Below are 22,102 nucleotides of genomic sequence, written 5' to 3' on the forward strand. Positions count from 1 at the left end.
AAACGATCAGATAAATAAGATTTAAACCAGCTTAGTGCAGAACCTTTTAGGCCAATTAAGTGATCCAGTCTCTGCAGTAGAATTTGATGGTCAATTGTGTCAAACGCCGCACTAAGATCTAATAAAACAAGTACAGAGACTGAAGTGTCAAAGAATCGGTGCCTGGAAGTGGGCCTGTAGGCTCCCGACCTTGAACCTCTTGTCTTTGTCAGTTGTCCTCAAATGTCGATTTGGTATCTTAGGCTCAGCTGCAAACACTTAAAGAATCACTGGAAACAGGCAAAGTCCGATGCAATCAAGTTTAATGTGTCAACAGGCTTTAACACATACAACTTCGTGAGTCAAACCCCGGAGCGTGACTAAAAATCTGTTTTCGGAGCCCTAGCTTATATGCTGGTGGAGATTCAAATGAGTCTCCACCTCTTTTTGCTAATCCTTCCCACCCAGGACCAATCCTATTGGTGGAGAACTTTTCTTTGTGTCTAATTCTGATTGGGCCCATTTTTAATGGTGTAATGCAGCCTGGAATTTCCCAAATTTCCTTCCCTTAGATCTGGTTCCATTTTCACTCTATTTTTAAAAAATATGTGAATTCTGGGGACTTTCTACACAGTCCACAGTGCTCCTAGTTTCGTGCAAGATAAAACCTCAAGAGTACAATATGTGAGTGTGTGTGTGTGTGTGTGCTACAACAGTTGAGTATGTGTTTCATCATATAGACTTTCTGTTCCCCAGTCAACTTAGGTACCTTAACCTTGTTACTTGATTCATTGAGCACAAACTTTTACACTACATTCCCCCCTTTGGGGCTACACAGTCCCATAACTATTTGAATCAAGAAGGGGAGAGAAAAATATATATTCCCCCCTTTGGGACTTCATAGTCCCATAACTCTTGATTAAGATTAACTATTACCACATATTTAGCAATAGTTCTAACTCATAAATCAGATTTCATCAATCATCATTTTGTCACACATCTCTTCATTAATGACTAACATACATCATGTGTTTTCGTATTAAGGAGTAGGCATACATCACAGCTCATTGATTTGCACCCAAATCACGTGTCAATAAGCATTATGACATCATCATACATAGGTTTCATTGTCACTTTGTTATGTCCATTTCAGTTCTTATGGCTTAGAAATTGCTGGGTCGCCAGCTGCCCTCTCAGCACAGAGATCTCGGCCAGGAGAGTGTCTCTGAACTCAGTCATTTCTTTGAGTTGGGTGCGCAACTGCAGCAGCTCGCTGGTGGCGCGTTGGTGATGTTGTCGGCTCAGCGCATGATTCTCACCCTTCCTGATTGCATAGATGTCACGGCGGATTTTGCGCACTTTCTCACGCAGGGGGAGGGGGAGACTGCGTACCAGCATGCGGTAAGGTCCTTGGGCAACAGAGTGAAGCTGTGAACGTAGTGTGTTTTCTATTTCACGATCCTGTGAGGTGGTAGGCCCTTGATCTTCCATGTCTCTCTTTACATTCTGGAACGGGGGATATTGTGGAGTGGGGTTTTCTGGGATGGGGTCAACTGAGGCCTGACCTCCCCTGGTGGAGGTGTCCATTGCTGGATGGGAGACTCCTGGGGGGTCGTCAGCACGGCAGGGGGCTGTTGGTGATAACAGCAGTGAATGAAGGGTGTGTGCTGGTGGTGGATTGCCCAAGACTGCAGTGTAGACCTGCGCCGGCGCCATCGTGTAGGGGTTGGAGCTGCGTCGTCCGCCCATCTGGACATCTTCATTGGGGTTGCAAGAGGACACCTGGCGACTGCCCACGGGGTATGGTGGTGGAGGAGGACGAGGAGGTCCCATCACGCCTGGCACCTGCTGTTGATACTGGAACATTGGCTGGTCCTCTGGGTTCTGTTGGTATGGATGTGGGGTTCTCCAAGGCTCAGCCATGGTTTATATCTATCTCGAAAGTTTGTAAAGGACACTTTTAGTATGCTATCCCTTTCCTGTTAGTGCTGTGTCTGTCCCTTCAGCATTAAATTGTGTACATAAGCCATGCAAGCAAATTTACTACATTTAGTGGCTAAGTTGTTAGTAGGATTGGTGACAGCAGGACCTCCGCGTCCTACATTATTTCCACATATTCTTCCTCAACTGACCTCCATTTCCAATCATCCTGACCCAGTGTATTGTTTGGCATCATTATTTCATACTGATTCCCCTCATTCGGCCCTGTGCTTTGGTTGAAATCTTTAAAGTCTTTTCCTCCAGGGCCACTCATGTTTTCATATAATTCTGTGATTGTCTTGGGACGAGAACCATGATCTATTATAATAAATTGTCCTGCGACGCTTGCCATCGCTCTTTTGATAAGGAGTTGCACTAAAGGGAGGATACAACAGGCTATTACACAAAGAGCCAAAACAACAAGTCCCAATAACATTCCAATCGTGTATAAGATCTTTCCTGGGGATAATGTTGATAACCAATCCCAAAGTGAAGGGATCTTAGTGTTCTAATTAGAGTGCTGCACATGTTGGTCCCTTAAGGTGCGTATATTCTGTAAGGCGCGGGTCAAATTGCCTTCTTCTCCCGTGTGCATAGGAATGACAGTACAACAATGTTCCCCTATTACATCACAGACCCCTTGATCTTCAGCAAGCATAGTCTCGATAATGAGCCTGTTCTGCACTGCCATTAAGGATGTGGCATGCAATTGCTCACTCACACCTTGTAAGGCTTCTATCGTCCAATTCACAAATCGTTGCTGATTATACCATAAATAATTTACCCAATGGCTATTACAAGCTGTATACTGAGCATTGGCTGCAGCTCCCCAGAGTGGCCAGGAGCCCAGTGCTCTGCCTGACGCTATCCACCCATCTGATATGGCTTGGTGTTCTGTAGGGATCCCTTGTGGCATCTGGTCCCATGTAATGTACACACTAGCATCCTCCTGCCAAGAGTGCGTGGGAGTGTTAGTTGATCTACGAGTCCGACCGTTAGTAGTGTTGCTTGAGCTGCTATTTACAGTCAGCATTGCAAGTTGGCCTGTTGTAAATGTGCCAGTTTATAGCTGATTAGCTAATTTTCAACTGCAGTCCCTGGGCAGAATGTTAATTGCCAAGTGTAAAAACATGGAAGTACACATAACACAATAATACAATTACAAAATACACATTTCGAATTTACATTGCCAAACACACGTCAATACAGTCCGACTTAACGAGATCTACTTAATGGACACACTTCTGGTTATTCTTTAAGCAGTCTTTGAGCTTTCCTTTAAAAGCATAAAATGTAGGACATTCCCTTATTGTGGAGGGAAGACTGTTCCAAATGTCCCCCCCTAGGACAGACAACACATTTCTGCCAAATGTGGTGCGTCTGTGAGGGATCTCAACGTCTCCTCTGTCGCAGGCCCTGGTGTTCATGCCCCTGACAGTCCTGTTTTTTATAAATTCTTTCAGAGGTGGAGGAGCAAGACCGTGACGAGTTTTGTACATAGCGCAGGCAAATTTAAAAACCTTGAAGCTATCAAAACTTAGAAAACTATACTTTTTGAGGATAATACAGATGTGATACGAGTAAGGTTTTTTGTCCAGTGTCTTTAAAGCTTTTTTATAAAGGGATTCTATTGGTTTGAGTGCTGTTGAACATGCCAATGCCCAGCTAGTGAAACAGTAGTCAATGTGTGAGAAGATCATGCAGTGTAAAAACATCAGAGCTGCAGTATTAGTTAATGAGTTTCTTATTTGTCTGAAGTTTGCCAGGTTGTGTTTAACCGAATTAGACACCTTTTTAATGTGTTTCCTGAATGAGAGTGTCGAGTCCAGGATGACTCCAAGATATCTAAACTCGTTTACCAACGAGAGCTCCTCTCCTCCCAGAAACACACCAGATCGAGTAATTTTTGGTTGCTGTTTTGCAAAATACATACAGACACTTTTTTTGACGTTTAAGGAAAGACATGATTTAGTGAGCCAGTCTTGGACTTTACCCATTGCTATTGTGAGACTCTGAGCCGCCTCTGTTGTGCTTTTTGCTGCGGTAAAAATAACCGCGTCATCTGCGTAGAGCTGGGCATGGACACCTTCACAGACATCAAAAAAATCATTAATATACAGTACAGGCCAAAAGTTTGGACACACCTTCTCATTCAATGCGTTTTCTTTATTTTCATGACTATTTACATTGTAGATTCTCAATGAAGGCATCAAAACTATGAATGAACACGTGGAGTTATGTACTTAACAAAAAAAGGTGAAATAACTGAAAACATGTTTTATATTCTAGTTTCTTCAAAATAGCCACCCTTTGCTCTGATTACTGTTTTGCACGCTCTTGGCATTCTCTCGATGAGCTTCAAGAGGTAGTCACCTGAAATGGTTTCCACTTCACAGGTGTGCCTTATCAGGGTTAATTAGTGGAATTTCTTGCTTTATCAATGGGGTTGGGACCATCAGTTGTGTTGTGCAGAAGTCAGGTTAATACACAGCCAACAGCCCTTTTGGACAACTGTTAAAATTCATATTATGGCAAGAACCAATCAGCTAACTAAGGAAAAACGAGTGGCCATCATTACTTTAAGAAATGAAGGTCAGTCAGTCCGGAAAATTGCAAAAACTTTAAATGTGTCCCCAAGTGGAGTCGCAAAAACCATCAAGCGCTACAACGAAACTGGCACACATGAGGACCGACCCAGGAAAGGAAGACCAAGAGTCACCTCTGCTTCTGAGGATAAGTTCATCCGAGTCACCAGCCTCAGAAATCCCAAGTTAACAGCAGCTCAGATCAGAGAGCAGATGAATGCCACACAGAGTTCTAGCAGCAGACCCATCTCTAGAACAACTGTTAAGAGGAGACTGCGCGAATCAGGCCTTCATGGTCAAATAGCTGCTAGGAAACCACTGCTAAGGAGAGGCAACAAGCAGAAGAGATTTGTTTGGGCCAAGAAACACAAGGAATGGACATTAGACCAGTGGAAATCTGTGCTTTGGTCTGATGAGTCCAAATTTGAGATCTTTGGTTCCAACCTTTGTGAGACGCAGAAAAGGTGAACAGATGGATTCCACATGCCTGGTTCCCACTGTGAAGCATGGAGGAGGAGGTGTGATGGTGTGGGGGTGTTTTGCTGGTGACACTGTTGGGGATTTATTCAAAATTGAAGGCACACTGAACCAGCATGGCTACCACAGCATCCTGCAGCGACATGCCATCCCATCCGGTTTGCGTTTAGTTGGACGATCATTTATTTTTCAACAGGACAATGACCCCAAACACACCTCCAGGCTGTGTAAGGGCTATTTGACCAAGAAGGAGAGTGATGGAGTGCTGCGGCAGATGACCTGGCCTCCACAGTCACCGGACCTGAACCCAATCGAGATAGTTTGGGGTGAGCTGGACCGCAGAGTGAAGGCAAAGGGGCCAACAAGTGCTAAACACCTCTGGGAACTCCTTCAAGACTGTTGGAAAACCATTTCAGGTGACTACCTCTTGAAGCTCATGGAGAGAATGCCAAGAGTGTGCAAAGCAGTAATCAGAGCAAAGGGTGGCTATTTTGAAGAAACTAGAATATAAAACGTGTTTTCAGTTACTTCACCTTTTTTTGTTAAGTACATAACTCCACATGTGTTCATTCATAGTTTTGATGCCTTCAGTGAGAATCTACAATGTAAATAGTCATGAAAATAAAGAAAACACATTGAATGAGAAGGTGTGTCCAAACTTTTGGCCTGTACTGTACATGGAGAACAATAAAGGACCAAGTACTGACCCTTGAGGGACCCCTACTGGGCAATCCAGGCAAGGGGACCTGACACCATCGACCAACACACACTGCTTTCTATCTGCAAGATAGGATCCAAACCAATCAAGGGCCTGTGCAGAGAAATTGAATTTAGATAGCTTGGTTAGCAGTAACTGGTGGTCAACAGTGTCAAATGCCCTTTTGAGGTCCAAAAAAACAGCTCCCACACAGCCGTTCCTATCTAGAAGGCACTTAGTTCTTTCCATAAACATAGTCATAGCCGATTCTGTGGAATGATGAGCCCGGAATCCAAACTGCATCGGGTGTAATGTTGTAGGACCCTTATTGAGATGTTCTATTAGCTTTGTAGCTACCCATTTTTCTATTATTTTAGATAAGACCGGAAGAATACTGATTGGTCTGTAGTTGTTTAATTCAGATTTACTCCCTGATTTAAAGATTGGAGTTACCACGCTCACCTTCCAATTGGTCAGGACAGCAGAGTGCCTAATAGATATATTTAACAACTGTGTGATGGGACAAACCAGAGACTCCTTGTGATCTATTAAAAAATTTATATCATTAGTGGGGTACAGATTCCTGTCCAATTTGCCGGCAGCACAACCTTTACCTGTAGATCTTCTTCACACATCCAAAATATGTCTGCCAGTGGTGTTGTACCATTAGTTAAATCGGATGTTAAAATCCAAGTGGTATCATTATAATGACGTCCCATCACATACGAATCATTCCCACCATTTACCACCTGGTGACACTGAATTTTAGCTTCAAGGGTCGTGTTGCACACCTTCTGTACCCCTGTAAGCTGTGTCGTACCCGCTGACGAGGTTACATTTCCTATAATCTCCTCATACCTACATTGGATCAACCTTTCTGCTTCCTGGGAAGAATTAGTAGCGGTGGCATTATTCAACCACTGTTCTATATCATTTCCCCGTGCTACACAAAATGGGAATACAAGATCCGGTGCCAAATTTACTACTGGGGGCATGTGGAATTCCTGCTGGAACTGATCAGTGGCATTGTTAAAGGTTCCAGGACAGATTGCAGTCGTGTTGGACCACCTTGTTCGTCCCGCTGCCATCCACATAACACAGGCAGTAAAGCACGTCTTATGTTCCCAGCATTTATCTATGTTTGGGAGTGGTCTGACCCCTGGTAGACCCTTCCTTCTATGGCATGCTATACACGTAATATTATACTATATATTATTATGCTATACAGGTTTGGCGGAGTATTCTAGCCATTGGTAAAAAAGGTTATACTTCCAAGTGGTGGTTCTAATTAGTTCTACCCTCTGCATCACCACATCTCTTGGCTTTCTCTGGGATGGTGGTTTCAATTGAAGCCACTGGTGAGCTATTTTAGTGGATACACTGTGTCCTGTGTCTGTATCAGTGCAGCCTCTCGTGTCACACACAACTCCTGCTGTCACCCTTCCCTCTGCAGTGCAGTGTGAACTTACAGCTTGACCATGCAACCTGATATTTCCTGGACCCTCCACCAAGATGTCGTCATAAGCATGTGATTTGTAGTAGGTTAGTTGTATCATCTCCCTATGTGGTATCTGTCCTTGTTTCGCAGCTATGGTTCCTAAGGCCACCAAGCACTCACTCATCTGCATCTGATGTTGATTGCCCAGTTCTACTCCTGCACTCTGCCTCACTCTTAGGATGAGCAATAGGGTTAGTAGCACTACACCTATCACTCCCACATTAGCTCCTCCTTTTCTGCTATTCAAGCCCTCCCGCTTACCGGGGGGCTGTTCCTTCTCCTGGATCTGATCCCCTTGTGTCTGTGTCTCTTGAGTTTGAGTTGGAGCCCGAGTCTGAACCTGAGTCTGAACCTGTGTCTGCTGCTCTACTTTCGCCTGATTCTGAGCTGAGGCTTTCTTCTCCTTCTTCTCTCTCTGCCTCTGTTCCCTCTCCCTCCTGTCCTTCTGCCTCTGCAGCCACCTCTCTCTCTGCACTTGTCCTCTCATGATCTTCCCTATCTCTAGCAGATGGTGACTCATGTGATTGAGATTGGCTGCCAGTCCTGGCGGTTGAGGAGCTCCTCTCTGATGAGCTCTCTGCCACTGTTGATACCCTCTCCTGTAGTGACCCGCTGCTCTCACTCTGGGCTGGACTGCTGCCATCACCCTGGGTTGCCTCTGCCCTGCGTCTTCGTGCAACGCGTGCTGACCTCCTTGTCCCCTGTTCCTGTGGGGAGGCGTCGCCATCCCCTTCTGGTTGATCACTTTCTGAAGAGGCTGCTCTCTGCCTGGTTCTAGGCCAGGGTATGGGTCTTGCTGGGCCTTGTGGGTTAGCTCTGCAGCAGTGGTTAAGATGGAACCAAACATCCTTACCTTCAACTTTCAAGGCAGTTGGTGTGGCAAGTATCACCTTGTATGGACCTTCCCTTCGTGGCTGGTCCCACTTTCTTTTGAACACCTTAACGTACACCAATTCTCCAGGAACAATTCTCTGGAGGTCTGCCGGGATGTCGACCCCTCTGTCTGCTGTGGCCCCTTTCACCTGCTGGAACACTGCCCTGTGGATGCGAGTCAGACATCGTAAATAATCAAACATCTCACCTTGTAACTGTTCCAGGGACGGTCCCTCATAGGGACCTCTTAAGTAAGGTAGCGGCATGGGCTGGCCTGTAAGCATTTCATGCGGTGTTAGATGCATGACTCGGCTGGCTTGTGAACGCATAGACATTAGTGCAAGTGGTAAAGCATCCACCCAATTAAGTTTGTTTCCACTATCTGCTACTATTTTGGCTATTTTGGTTTTCAAAATACCATTTGCCCTTTCTACAGCTCCCTGTGATTGGGGATGATACATGCAGCCAAATTTTTGTTTGATCCCTAGTTGCTTCAATGTCTCTTGTATGACGTTAGACACAAAATGGCTGCCGTTATCTGATGATATAGTATCTGGCATTCTAAATCTTGGGAAGACTTCTTGGCACAAGAATTTTGCAACTGTCCTGTGGTCTGATTTTGCTGTAGCTTTTGCCTCCACCCATCTGCTAAATCTACATATGACCACCAAAACGTACCTCATTCCCCTAACTCTTGACTGTGGTCCCATGTCTATGTAGTCTAGCATGATATGTCTAAAAGGACCGTCTGGGGGTGGTATGTGTGCCAATGGAGCTGAAAAATCTTTCCTGATGTTGTGTTGTGCACAGATGTCACATTCATTTAATACCCTATCCACTGTAGCTGCCATAAATGGTGACCACCATACTGCTTGTAGTTTCCTTAACCCTCTGTGGTCCAGAACCGCGCCGGCGCGTCAAAATCACGTGACCGATTTGAGACGACGTAGCAGCAACACGCAGCCTCGCTGAGTCTGTTTCATTTTGTGTGGAAAGTGCAAACTTCAAACTTTGTACCACTTTTTAAATCGTCTTGATAGGCCATATAAAACCGGACTTATGATAAATAATAAACGCCATGATTTTCCTGAATATTCTTGTCACGTTTGATCCGTGTTTGATGCAGGAAGAAACGGTAAAAACGGGCCGTTCGGCCTGACGAGAGTGCTGAAGGCAACAGCAAAAAACAAAAAAAAAAACAAAACGACACCCCCTTTCCTATTGGTTGAAAAATGCACCACGTAAACCAATTACAAAATTGTATGGCAACACACATCATTTGTTGCTGGGGGAGAGGGGGAAGTTGTGGGAGTGACGGCAGTGAGAGAGACTGCAGCGAGAGAGAGACAGCGATCGCGATCGCAGATAGAGTTGGGATTTGTGACGTTTAGCGTGTTTGGAGTGTATAGTTAGTGTGTGGTGTAGTGTGTTTTGGAAGAGGAGAGAGGAAAATGAGTCTCCGACGACCGCGTTGAGTGGTACTCGGAGGTCCGCACAGAGGAGCGGACGGTGTGGCAGGGCACGCCCACCAGGTCCGGATCTCCGTTTGCTCAGGCAGCAGAGCCACACAGTGTGTGTCACTCCTCCTGTTGTCCTCCTGTTGTGTCCTCCTCCTGTAGTGTGTTGTGGTGGACAAGAACTGTTTTTCAGAGTGGCACAAATAATTTGTGTAAAAACACGTAGGAGAAAAGCAAGCACTCTAAAAATAAATCCCTAGAAAGGTGCACGACCAAAAACAGCGACAAACACAGACGTTTCGACAGAAGAAGACTTTCTGTCGAAACGTCTGTGTTTCTGGTACTGCCACCCAAGTTGGTTTATTAAATTTACCAAAAGGACATTTGTGAGTGCTGGCATTTTCCCCTTTGACAAATAATTTGTGTGGCATCTGATTGTTGTAATGTGAATGTTGTAAGTAGGCTAGTTGTTCAAAAACGCCTGAGGCATTGCTTGCATTTTAATGTAAATAGTTATGTATAACATTGTTGTTTGCTAAATTAGGACATATGTTTTTGAAGTTTAAAATTTATATTTTTATTCTAAGTTACAAAAATGGTTCATTAGACATGTTTGTGGTTTTCACAGTAAAAACTCTAACTTTTTCCTACTCGGATTTTATGTTTTTTTGTGTGATTTTAGGTCCAGTGTGTTAATACAGTATGTCAAAATGAAAAAATAACTGTAAAGGCACACAGGTGAGGTTGTGCTGAAAAGAATGATACCAAACAAGGCAAGGTAAATAGTTTTTTAAGGTGAAATTTAAAGGTAAAATGAAAAGTAGTCAAAAACGGCCAATTACCCCCTAGACCCCATAGGGTTAATATCTCCCCCCTTGCGCAATGGTCACTACCATGCGCCCAAATTACTGCATGTCTTAACAGCAAAGTTGGTAGTACAAAATGTCCATGAGCATCTAACCATACACCCTGCAGCGGCCCTGGTCGCATGTTCTTTATAGCTCCCCTTTTTGTCCACAAACGTTTTTCAGTTTCGTCTACCCTATCCTGGGCAATTTTAAGCGAGGGCAAGGAAGTGAGTGACTCGCAGTCTTGTATGGTAAGTATAGGTGCCATTACTGCACCTATTGCCGCTCGTTTGGCCGCTTCATCTGCAAGGTTATTACCTCTTGCTATCAATGTGTCAGTTTTTTGGTGGGCTGGGCATTTGATTACAGCTAGAGCTTTGGGAAGTGACATGGCTTCTAAAAGGTCAAGAATGGCAGCTCCATGGGTTACCGGAGTGCCGTCTGCTCTGCGAAACCCTCTTTGTTTCCAGATGTCGGCATGAACATGGCATACACCATAGGCATATGCCGAGTCTGTGTAAACATTTAGTGATTTTCCCTTTGCCAATTGACAAGCTGCTGTCAAGGCTTTTATCTCTGCGAGCTGAGCTGAGCAAGGTTGAGTGAGGCTACAGGATTGCAATGTCACAAAGCTTTGATCAGTGTTATTGAGCTGAACAATACCATATCCTGCGTGGCTGCCGGTGCCGTCGCGAAAACAGGAGCCATCAACGAACAGTGTGAGATCTGCAGGAATTGGTTGGTTGTATAAGTCTTCCCCAGCGCGCATAAAGTTGTCTGTTTCATGAATGCAATTGTGTGGTGCACCTTCTGTGGGCAACATCAGCTTTGTTGCAGGATTAACGATGGTGCAACGCTGTATGTTAAGCTCAGGGACTGACAAAACAACTTCATAGCCCGTGCGTCTGGCTTGCGTTAAAACAAAACGCGGACTTGTTAACAACGCATGAATTTGATGTGAGGTGTATAACGTCACAGGATGTCCCATGGTCAGCGATGATGCTTTCTGGAAGGCAAAAGCAGCTGCTGCCAGTCCCTGGTAGCAGGGTGGCAAACCAGCCTCAATGTTGTCAAGTTTGGTGCTATAATAGGCTAGTGGTTGTTTACCTGTGGGCGTGTCTTGCATCAGGACAGCACAAGCAAACCCAGATTTTTCTGCAACATAGAGGTGAAAAGGTTTAGCATAGTTAGGTGTTCCCAACACGGGAGCAGATTGCATGTCACTCTTTAGGGCTTGGAACGCTGCCTCCGCCTCCTCTGTCCACTGCAACTGTGCTGCATTGTTTGTTTGTCCTGCTGCTCTAATCAGAGTCCTGAGGGGAGCAGTTTTTATAGCATAGTCACAAATCCAAGGTCTGCTGTAACCTGTCATACCCAGAAAAGACAGCATCTGGCCAACCGTTTACGGTTGAGGGGCCTGGATTACTGCTTCCAGCTGTGAGGGTGCAATAAGCCTTTTGTCCCCAGATAATTGTCTCCCCAAGTACTCTACTGACTGCTGGCAGAATTGCAGTTTGTTTTTGCTGACCTTGTGTCCTCCTTCTGCCAAGGCCGTGAGTACAGCAATGGAGTCTTTTTCACATTGCTCTTTGGTCGCACTGCAAATGAGCAAATCATCTACATACTGTAACACAGTGCTTGATACATTCAGACTAGTCTGTTGAATTTGGTTTCCTTATGGGGAAGTTAGGCGTATTGCAAGGACTTCTAGTCTCAACCAACACCCCTGCTTCTACCAACCCCTTAATTGTTGGTCTGATACCATCAATGGCATGCTGCTTGAGAGGATATTATTTTTGGTATGGTAAGTTAACATGTGGTTTTAACTTAATGTGAACTGGTTGAGCTGATTTTATTAAACCTACATCTGTCTTGTGGGCCGTCCACAATTGAAAAGGAACTTGATTTAACATTTCTTCATGTTCTGCTGCAATTGCCATTTGTGTGGGTGTGGTGACATTTACCGCTACCTTGTGTGCTACTGCCTCATCACCTACTTTAAGTGAGATCCTGATGAACTGCTTATCTTTAGAAATGTGAATGTATTTGTTTTGTGTGGGTGTCCACTCTTGCACCTGCAGAGCACGCCTGACCATAGGACCAAGATGATGAGACTCACAATTTCCTGCCACCAACAATGTTATATGTGGTGTGGAGTTTGGTACCTGAAACCATCCTGATAATTCTTCCGGAAGATGAATAGCTGCCGCTACACCCTCCGGCCCCAAAAATATGTCCTCACTTGTGACCAGACATGGTTTTTTGTTGATTACAGTATCCCAGCATTCTTGGTAATCTACGTGAGTCTGATCTTTGTCATACATGAGCGTGCAGTGCAGCGGCAGAGTGGGGGTGTGTGCTATGTCATAATGCATGCGAACCCATGTTTCCCATTCAGCCCATTTCTGTTTGAGATGTGACTCTTCAGTTGACAACTGAAGCCAATAGACTAGGGCTTGTTGTTTTTCTGGTGTAGTCTGGGGAAGCTGGGACATCATGTTCTGCGGGGGATCATCAGGGAAATCCAAATACAGTCCATCTTGGGTGCACATAATCTTAGCCTTTAAAGGACATAAAATGTCTCTTCCCAACAAATTTACTGGGGTGAAGGCTGAATATAGCAAAGGAGCACAAATGACCTTGCCTGCAATGAGCATTGGAACGGGCTCTGTTAATGGTATGACTTGTGATTTCCCAGAGAAGCCTATAGTTTTTATCGATGATGCGGACAGGGGGATCCTTGAGCCTTCTTTTCCAATGCATGAATATGTAGCACCAGTGTCCACCATGAAAGGATATTCACGGTCCTGGATGACAACAGGTATGATTGGTTCATCATGTGATTGTAATGATATAGCTGGTAACATCAGTTCCCCCTCAGGCTCCTCTGGGCATCCCTACCAAGGACGTGGCTGTTCCATGTTAGGCCAGTTCTGTGCTGGTCCTTCCCATGGGTTGCTAGGGCATTGAGCTCGTATGTGGCCTGGCTGTCCACACCCCCAACAGAGACCATCGGACGGAGCCTGATTGGCTCCTGGGTATGTTGCACCCATGTGAGGTGGTCCTGATTGCTGATTGAATTGTTCCTGATAGCCCTGCTGGTTGCCTGGTGTGTAGTTTCTACCCCCTCTCCATCCACGGTTTCCTCCTCGGCCCCGCCCTCTGGGGGGTCGCTGAGCGCCACTACCTCTCGGTGCCTGTGTCTGATAATAGTGGTGGTGGTGTGTGGCGTTGACAGCTGTGTCTTTACCTGTTGCGTTAGAGTCAGTCAGGGTTGGCTGTGGAGGAGCTGGAGGCTGGCCGTTCTGCGGGGCCGCTTGGGTTGCCATCACCATGGGGGCTTGAACCTTGGCCTTTTCTTTCTCTTTTTTCACCAGTTTGCTCAACTCCCCTAGTTGTAGCTGAGTTAATTTGGTAGCCAATTGTTTATCATCTTCCTCCTTTTTCCTTTTGTCTTTCTTATAGAGCTCCACATGATGAACGATGTGCTCTGTAAACAATGGCCATTCCATCTTTATTAGTCCTACCACACCCTCTAGGCGCCGCTGTACCTCTTCAGGCATGGCCTTTTTTACCATCATTTTAAAGAGGCTCTGAGTGGTCTTGTTGGCGTTCCATGCCTCTCCCGTCTCCTCCTTCCATCTCTTTTGGAAATTGTGCAGGGATTTCGAGGGACACTCATCCTCCCCCATGGTTTCTCCTTCCAGTTTGGATGGGTCTCTTTTCGCTGGGTAGTGTTTTCTTAGTTGTTCCCACACACGAGACCGATAGCCTCCAAATTCCACTCCATCATTGATGTTGGTTCCAAAGGCTGCACTCAGTCCAGCGTCTGCAAATATCTCTTTGGTGTTCTGTTTTCCTGCCACGTACATGAGGATGGCTTTGATGTCCCCTACCGCCAGCTGTATGCCGGCTGTAGTCTCTTCCAGGGCCAGTATCCATTTATCAGCACCATCTGTGAGTATTGGTAGGCGTTCTGCCAGGCCTATCATGTCCATAAATGGCCAAGGTTCATATTGTCTTCTGCCACTGGTCTTTGTTATTGTAGGGCATATGCTGGACCCCACACTGTCGTCAATCTCCTCTTCAGCCATTTTGAGCACTTTTATGACTCTCCCATTTCTTAGTTTCATTCCTTCTGGACTCAGACTGCTGCTGTGCATTGAGATATTATGTGGCGCCAGGTCTGTGTCTGTCTCTTGTGGTGCCGGGTCTGTGTCTGTCTCTTGCATGTCTTCTGTTTGCCACTGGTCTTTCTCCATTGTGCCTTGGAGTCGTATAGTAATGTGTTCTGTCGTGGGCTTGGCATTGGGTCTTCTCTGTTCTTTACTTGGGCCTTGAGGTTGTCTAAGTCCTTCTTCCAAGGTCTCTATTTCCTGAGACATGTGGTCCAATTTTTTATTAGTTTTAGCAATCATGTCTTGCATTTGCTGTATCATGTCCCCTCGCCCACTCTCTTCCTTGGGACTGTGGTTGCTTCTGTCAACCTGCATAGTACTCACGTTGTTGAGTGTGCCACGTGGTGGGTTGGAGGCGGCCCTTTGCTTTAGCCAGTCTTCTTTGAGGCGTCCCAACTCTTGTTCCAGTAATATTTCCATGTCAGAGGCGCTCTGACATCTCAGCAGTCGCTCTTGTTTCGCCTTTTGTGGATGTCTGAATTCTTCAGCAGAGACATCACAGCAGCTTGAATAGTAGGGCTTGGCATCCTGTACCTTTAATTGTCTGTGTCTCTGATCTTTACGTCATTTCGTGGGTGGGGCCTGTTCTTCACTGGGAGGAGCTTCCTCTTGGCTGACAAGTCCTGTCAGTTCCATATCTGCGGTCCAGGCACCACCACTAACTCTCCTGTTGTGAGGTGCTCGTCGACGTTGGTCTGTCTCTGGGGCCTCAGCTTCTTCATCTTCCTCATCAGCTATCGAGCCATCAGTACTTTCTGTGTCTGAGAGGAGAGGCTTCTCCATCGGCAGCTGGGCTCTCGGAGTTGATGTTTTTCTCCGTTTGGGTTCCTTCTTAATGTGCTTGTTTAGGGTTACTGTAAACGTCCCTCCCATTTGGTCCCCCAGCTCTATGGTTTCTAACAATGGATATTGTCCCATTATTGGCTGTGTAGGCTCTTGTGGGTATGGGAGCGGTGGTGGTGTGGGTAGGGGCGGTGCTGTGGGCACTGTAGGGGTTGTGGGCGTCACCTGCTCTTCTGTCTGTTCTTTTCCTTTTTCCTCCAACTGCACCATTATTTTTGTCCCTGCTTGTTTGAACCACCCCAATACCTCTCTTTCCTTTGCTCGCTTGTTTTTCAACGCGTAACTGGCCTTAGTATCGTGAGCCTCAATGTGTCTTAGTTCTGATTCTACCTCATCACAGCATGCCAGGTTAAAGGTACCATTCAGAGGCCAGCGATGTCTTCCCGATGTTCTCTTGTGCCACTTGGCCACACACCGTTGGATTCTTTTAGCTCGCGTTGGGTGTTGTCTTATCACTATTTCTACAGGGGTTAAAACCCCTTTCTCTATCTTACCCTGTTTGGCTCCCATGAAGCATTGCTTCGCCTCACTATTTCTAGGGATTTCTGGCTGTCTGTCTGTCTGTCTCTGTCGTACGTATCAGCACCACTATCTTCCCTACAGTTATGGCAGTTTTGTATCGTGTTCCTCCAATTGGGTTATACTCTAATTTATGTGACCCGTCCTCCTGTGGAACCTGAACTATGCACCTAAATTTTCCTGTCTCCCACTCAACTTTTCTGGGCACTACAGTGATCTGCAGCCGCGGATGATATATCTCTCCTGTTCTGTTTTGTATTCTTATCTGTTGCAGAGGCTGTGAGGCTACTGGCGCACCGTCATAGTTTTCACACATGTACTGCAACAGTGAATGTAATGAGAATGGATTCCACAAGCTACGCAAAATCGCTTCCCACGGGGCACCTGGAAATAATTCTTTTACTCTTTTCAAATTTACAAATTTAGTGATTTGCCAAAGCTTTTGTTTAATTTCTTGCTCACTTTGCTCGTGCTCAACCCCCTTGCTATCGTAATAAGTTCTTTCTATCCAGAAATGTGTTCGTATTCCCCTGTATTCTATCGGGCCCTCAGTTAAGCAGTGTTCTTCTCCCCAAATCTCGTCTTCAATGATTTCTCCCTCATCCATCTATTTTTAAATCCTCACTGTTTCTCCCTCTCAGTGCTCACCTCCCTACTACAACAGGTTGATTTATTAATTTAATTTCTTTTCTGCTGGCTCTATTCCACCCAGCTCTGAACAGTTTGATCTCAACCTGTCTTTATTCACTTATTTTATTTATTATAAACCTATTCATATAAGCTATAGTTACTTATTTTAGACTGTATTTATCACTTATTTTGATTCCCTACAGCATCAAAGTAAGGTTGCAGATATTTTCTTTTATCCTCCCCTTAACAGCCAGCCAGTTTGTATGGAGTTCACCTGAGCAACTGGTCCAGTCAGTGAAACATATGGACTTTTCGTTCGCACCGTTAGGTTTTCTAGTCCCCAGACAATTTTGCTGACACCGTTAGGTTACCCTTGTCTGGTTTTGTTTCACTGAGACACTGTTAATAACTACCTCATATAACAAAACTTTTGAAACAGATTTCACAAAACAAACACAGACACCAGATTATGACAAAGCATTCAAACCCTAGATTGTCTGTTTTCTCGTAACGACCTTTAACCCAATAAAGATCAGAACCAAAAGCCAAATTATAACAACGCTCTGTTTTTGTGTAAGCCTACTACTGTTGGCTGTGTTCCTCAGCCTGTGCTGGCTGCATTCCTCACCTCCTCCCTTCGTATTCTCTTTCAAGTCAGTCTCCCAATGATTTGTACTATTTTTTTACAACTATATGTCATTTAACCCTTTACTGCATTTACAACACTTATATTGTTTTATACTACAACTTACTTCTAACTACACTACAATGTATGTACAATAAGTTTACAATTTACAATTAGATTTTTACAAATTTTACACTTTTGATCGATCTGATAATTGTTTTTGACTTATTTTTTTGTCTTTTTCTCTTTTCTTTTTCTCTTTGGTTGCAACGTTTTAAGCATCCTGTATCCACAGAAGCTTTTTATTTAGGCCTTTTCCTTATCTCTATTTCTGAGCTCTCCGTCTAAGCAGACCTGACGGTTGACACACACACCTGCCCCTACAGGCTTAAAGGTGCGCGTGGCAAGTCGCCAGCGGTATCCACGGATTCGCTTCTGAGTACCTCTGACTCTTTTTATCTCTGCATACCGCCCGAGCAGCCTATTGGTTGGCTCAACGACCCTGCCTTCACAGATTTAAAGGGTACGTTGGTCAAGTCAATAGCGGTAACCACGGATATGCTTTTATCTCTTACTCTTTTACTGGGTTTTACTTCTTATTTTCTCTGTTTTCTCAATACTTTAAATACTTTAACTTTACTATCTTATCTGCTCTTGTTGCTTATTTTCCTCACATTCTCACACACACATTCACTCTTCCGCGCCAAGATCGCATGCGCTGCACCAGACCTAGCCGTTTCCCAGTGATGTTAGTTGTGACTCAATAATGCTCCTAATAATTCAACCAATTTAGATCTCTTTTAGTAATTCAATAATTTATCATAATTAGGTTCTTTAGAGGAGGAACAATGTCAAATACCTTCGACCTGGGCGGCTCCAGCACTGCACCCCAGACACACCCGGTTTAGGCAGAAAAAAGGCTCTGCTTACCTTAGTTTGGTGGCCACCTGTGTGTCCGGCGTACAGCCCAGCGCCCCCGGGCTCCGGCTCCAACACGTCGTTCTCTCCTGGCTGGCAACTCGCCACTTGAAGTGTCAAAGAACTGGTGCCTGGAAGTGGGCCTGTAGGCTCCCGACCTTGAACCTCTTGTCTTTGTCAGTTGTCCTCAAATGTCGATTTGGTATCTTAGGCTCAGCTGCAAACACTTAAAGAATCACTGGAAACAGGCAAAGTCCGATGCAATCAAGTTTAATGTGTCAACAGGCTTTAACACATACAACTTCGTGAGTCAAACCCCGGAGCGTGACTAAAAATCTGTTTTCGGAGCCCTAGCTTATATGCTGGTGGAGATTCAAATGAGTCTCCACCTCTTTTTGCTAATCCTTCCCACCCAGGACCAATCCTATTGGTGGAGAACTTTTCTTTGTGTCTAATTCTGATTGGGCCCATTTTTAATGGTGTAATGCAGCCTGGAATTTCCCAAATTTCCTTCCCTTAGATCTGGTTCCATTTTCACTCTATTTTTAAAAAATATGTGAATTCTGGGGACTTTCTACACAGTCCACAGTGCTCCTAGTTTCGTGCAAGATAAAACCTCAAGAGTACAATATGTGAGTGTGTGTGTGTGTGCTACAACAGTTGAGTATGTGTTTCATCATTAGACAAGACATGGTGTGTTCTTTCAGTATGTGCATACAACATTACATAGTCTGGTGTTATGTGTACCTTGCCAATGTCTAATGCAGGTTCAAAGCGTTTATAATGCCTTATACATGGTTATATAGACTTTCTGTTCCCCAATCAACTTAGGTACCTTAACCTTGTTACTTGATTCATTGAGCACAAACTTTTACACTACAAGACAAGTCCTTTGTCTGAAGCAATCAGAAGGTCATTTGTAATTTTAACGAGTGCTGTCTCAGTGCTATGATGCACTCTAAATCCTGACTGAAATTCCTCAAATAAATTATTATCATGGAGAAAATCACACAGCTGGTCTGCGACTACTTTCTCAAGGATCTTTGACATAAAGGGAAGATTAGATATTGGTTTATAGTTGGCTAACACCTCTGGATCCAGGGTGGGCTTTTCTAGTAGAGGTTTAATTACAGCTACCTTAAAAGACTGTGGTACATAGCCTGTTAATAAGGATATATTGATCATATCTAATATATGAGTGTTAACTGAAGGAAAGACCTCCTTAAGTAGCCTAGTTGGGATGGGGTCTAAGAGACACGTTGATGATTTAGATGAAGAAATCACTACAGTCAATTCTTGAAGAGAAATTGGGGAGAAGCAATCTAAATATATATTAGATTTTACAGCTGTGTTTGAGGATAGATAGGTACTATCTGAGGGCAGGAGGTCATGAATTTTGCCTCTAATAGTTAGAATTTTGTCATTAAAAAAGCTCATAAAATCATTACGGCTAAGGGCTAAAGGAATACAAGGCTCAATAGAGCTTTGACTCTCAGTCAGCCTGGCTACAGTGCTGAAAAGAAACCTGGGGTTGTTCTTATTGTCTTCTATTAATGCTGAGAAATAGTTTGCTCTGGCATTGCGGAGGCCCCTCTTATAAGTTTTGAGACTGTCTGTCCAGATTAAACGAGATTCTTCCAGTTTGGTTAATCGCCAATTCCTTTCAAACTTTCGCGATATTTGTTTTAACTTACGGGTTTGACAGTTATACCAAGGAGCGAACTTTCTTTGCTTTTTTAACTTCTTTTTAGGAGGAGCTACAGAGTCAAGTGTTGTTACTTGGCGAGCCTACGGCGCTATCGACAAAATGATCAAAGTCGGTACGGGAAACCTCTGTTACTGAGAGACTTGGTATTGAATTTAATGACGGAGTAATCTTTTCCTTAAATTTTGCGACAGCGCTATCTGATATACATCTAGTATAGTAACTGTTGCTGAGTGGCGTGTGATCGAGTAAAAAGAAATCAAAAGTAATCAGATAATGATCCGATAGCGAGGGATTCTGTGGAAAGACTTTTAGGTTATCAATTTCAATTCCATACGTCAGAAGTAGATCGAGGGTATGGTTAAAACAGTGAGTGGGTTCATGTACACCCTGACTGAAGCCAATGGAGTCTAATAATGAGATAAATGCGGTAGCCAGGGAGTCATTATCAACGTTGACATGAATGTTAAAATCGCCTACAATAATAACTTTATCTGATTTAAGAACTAAACTGGATAAAAACTCTGAGAATTCAGATACAAATTCAGAATACGGGCCAGGAGCACGGTACACTATAACAAATAAAAGTGGCTGCGAGGTTTTCCAGGTCGGATGTAAAAGACTAAGAACAAGGCTTTCAAATGAATTATAATCTAGTTTAGGTTTAGGGCTGATTAACAGACTAGAGTTAAAAATGGCTGCAACTCCCCCTCCTCGGCCGCTGCCTCGAGGAATGTGGGTATTATTATGACTGGGAGGAGTGGACTCATTTAGACTGACATATTCATCTTGACACAGCCAGGTTTCAGTGAGACTGAGTAAATCAATATGATTATCTGATATTAATTCGTTTACTAACACTGCTTTAGACGATAGAGACCTGATATTTAACAGTCCGCATTTAATTCTCCTGTTTTGTCTTTCTGTCACAGAAGAGGTTTTAATTTTTATGAGGTTGTTATGCACAGCTCCTCTTTGTTTAAATTTAGATAATTTAGGCGGTCGGGGGACAGACACTGTTTGTATAAAACTATGAAAACTATGGCTGGGTAACTGAACTAGAAGCTCAGAGAAGCGTGTAGGACTGCGTCTCCGAGTCCTGGTCTCAACTCTGGGTTGTCAGGGATTTAAATTACTAATAAAGTTTGCCAGGTTCCTAGAAATGAGAGCAGCTCCATCCAAAGTGGGATGAATGCCGTCTCTCCTCATAAGACCAGGTTTTCCCCAGAAAGTTTGCCAATTATTAACGAAACCCACATCGTTTGCTGGACACCACCTGGACAGCCAGATATTAAATGATGACATGCAGCTAAACATGTCATCACTGGTCAGATTTGGGAGGGGTCCAGAGAAAACTACGGAGTCCGACATCGTTTTTGCATATTCACACACTGAGGCAATATTAATTTTAGTGACCTCCGATTGGCATAATCGGGTGTCATTGCTGCCGACGTGAATAACAATCTTACTGAATCTACGTTTAGCTTTAGCCAGCAGTTTTAAATTTGATTCTATGTCGCCCGCTCTGGCCCCAGGGATACATTTGACTATGGTCGCTGGTGTTGCTAACTTCACGTTCCTCAGAATAGAGCTGTCAATAACCAGAGTTTTATCCTCAGCGGGTGTGTCTCTGAGTGGGGAAAAGCGGTTGGAAACGTGAACAGGCTAGTGGTGAGCCGTGGGCTTCGGCTTGGAGCTGTGCTTCTGGCGAACTGTAACCCAACCTCCCGGCTGAACGGGAGTTACCGGAGGACAGTTAGCAGAGGCTAAGGCTATGCTATGTGGCTCCGCACCGGCTACAGGGGGCTGGCTAACTACCGCAGCTACTGAATGGTTTTCCATGGTGCGGAGCCACGCTTCTAATTCACTAAGCCTCGCCTCCAACGCAGCAAATAAGCTACACTTATTACAGTTACCACTGTTGCTAAAGGAGGCAGAGGCATAACTGAACATTTGGCACACCGAGCAAGAGAGAGCAGAGGGAGAAGCCATCACTAACTGTAAAGCTAATGTAGCTACCAAGGCTGGTAACGTGCAAACAACAGCTAAGAGATTAGCGAGAAAGTCGTAGAAAGGAGGAGAGCTATAACGTTAAGTGCTTAAACAGAACCAGTGTGGGTTAAGACTTGAAGTAGACATTAAAGCAACGTTAAAGCAATTGAAGTGAGAAAGCAGGCTAGTAGAATCCACCAGAGCAGTACAGAGACGCTGTCACAGAAACACCGGAAATGACACAACTCGCTTACCGCAATACGTCAGCACGTACAGCACGTCAGCACGTACAGCACTA

The 22,102-nt window shown here is 44.5% G+C and overlaps 2 protein-coding genes across 2 annotated transcripts in view; both read right to left on the reverse strand.

Moving 5' to 3' along the window:
- Window positions 1-4,097, reverse strand: part of LOC125904303 (uncharacterized) — a 43,463-nt gene extending 39,366 nt beyond the window's left edge. Inside the window, exon 1 of the mRNA XM_049601638.1 lies at window positions 44-4,097. Coding sequence (XP_049457595.1) covers window positions 1,129-1,902 — 774 coding nt within the window. The 5' untranslated portion in view covers window positions 1,903-4,097 and the 3' untranslated portion in view covers window positions 44-1,128. The remainder of the gene's footprint in view (window positions 1-43) is intronic.
- Window positions 4,098-6,397: 2,300 nt separating this feature from the next.
- Window positions 6,398-14,992, reverse strand: LOC125904269 (uncharacterized). The gene is made up of 2 exons (XM_049601583.1): window positions 11,502-14,992; window positions 6,398-8,254 (listed from the first exon to the last, which is right to left on the reverse strand). Exon 1 carries the CDS (start codon window positions 14,990-14,992, stop codon window positions 13,292-13,294), a length of 1,701 nt encoding a protein of 566 aa, XP_049457540.1. The 3' UTR covers window positions 6,398-8,254; window positions 11,502-13,291.
- Window positions 14,993-22,102: the final 7,110 nt, after the last annotated feature.

The sequence above is a fragment of the Epinephelus fuscoguttatus genome, linkage group LG17 (genome assembly GCF_011397635.1).
Source record: "Epinephelus fuscoguttatus linkage group LG17, E.fuscoguttatus.final_Chr_v1".
In the NCBI taxonomy this organism is placed as follows: Eukaryota; Metazoa; Chordata; class Actinopteri; order Perciformes; family Serranidae; genus Epinephelus; species Epinephelus fuscoguttatus.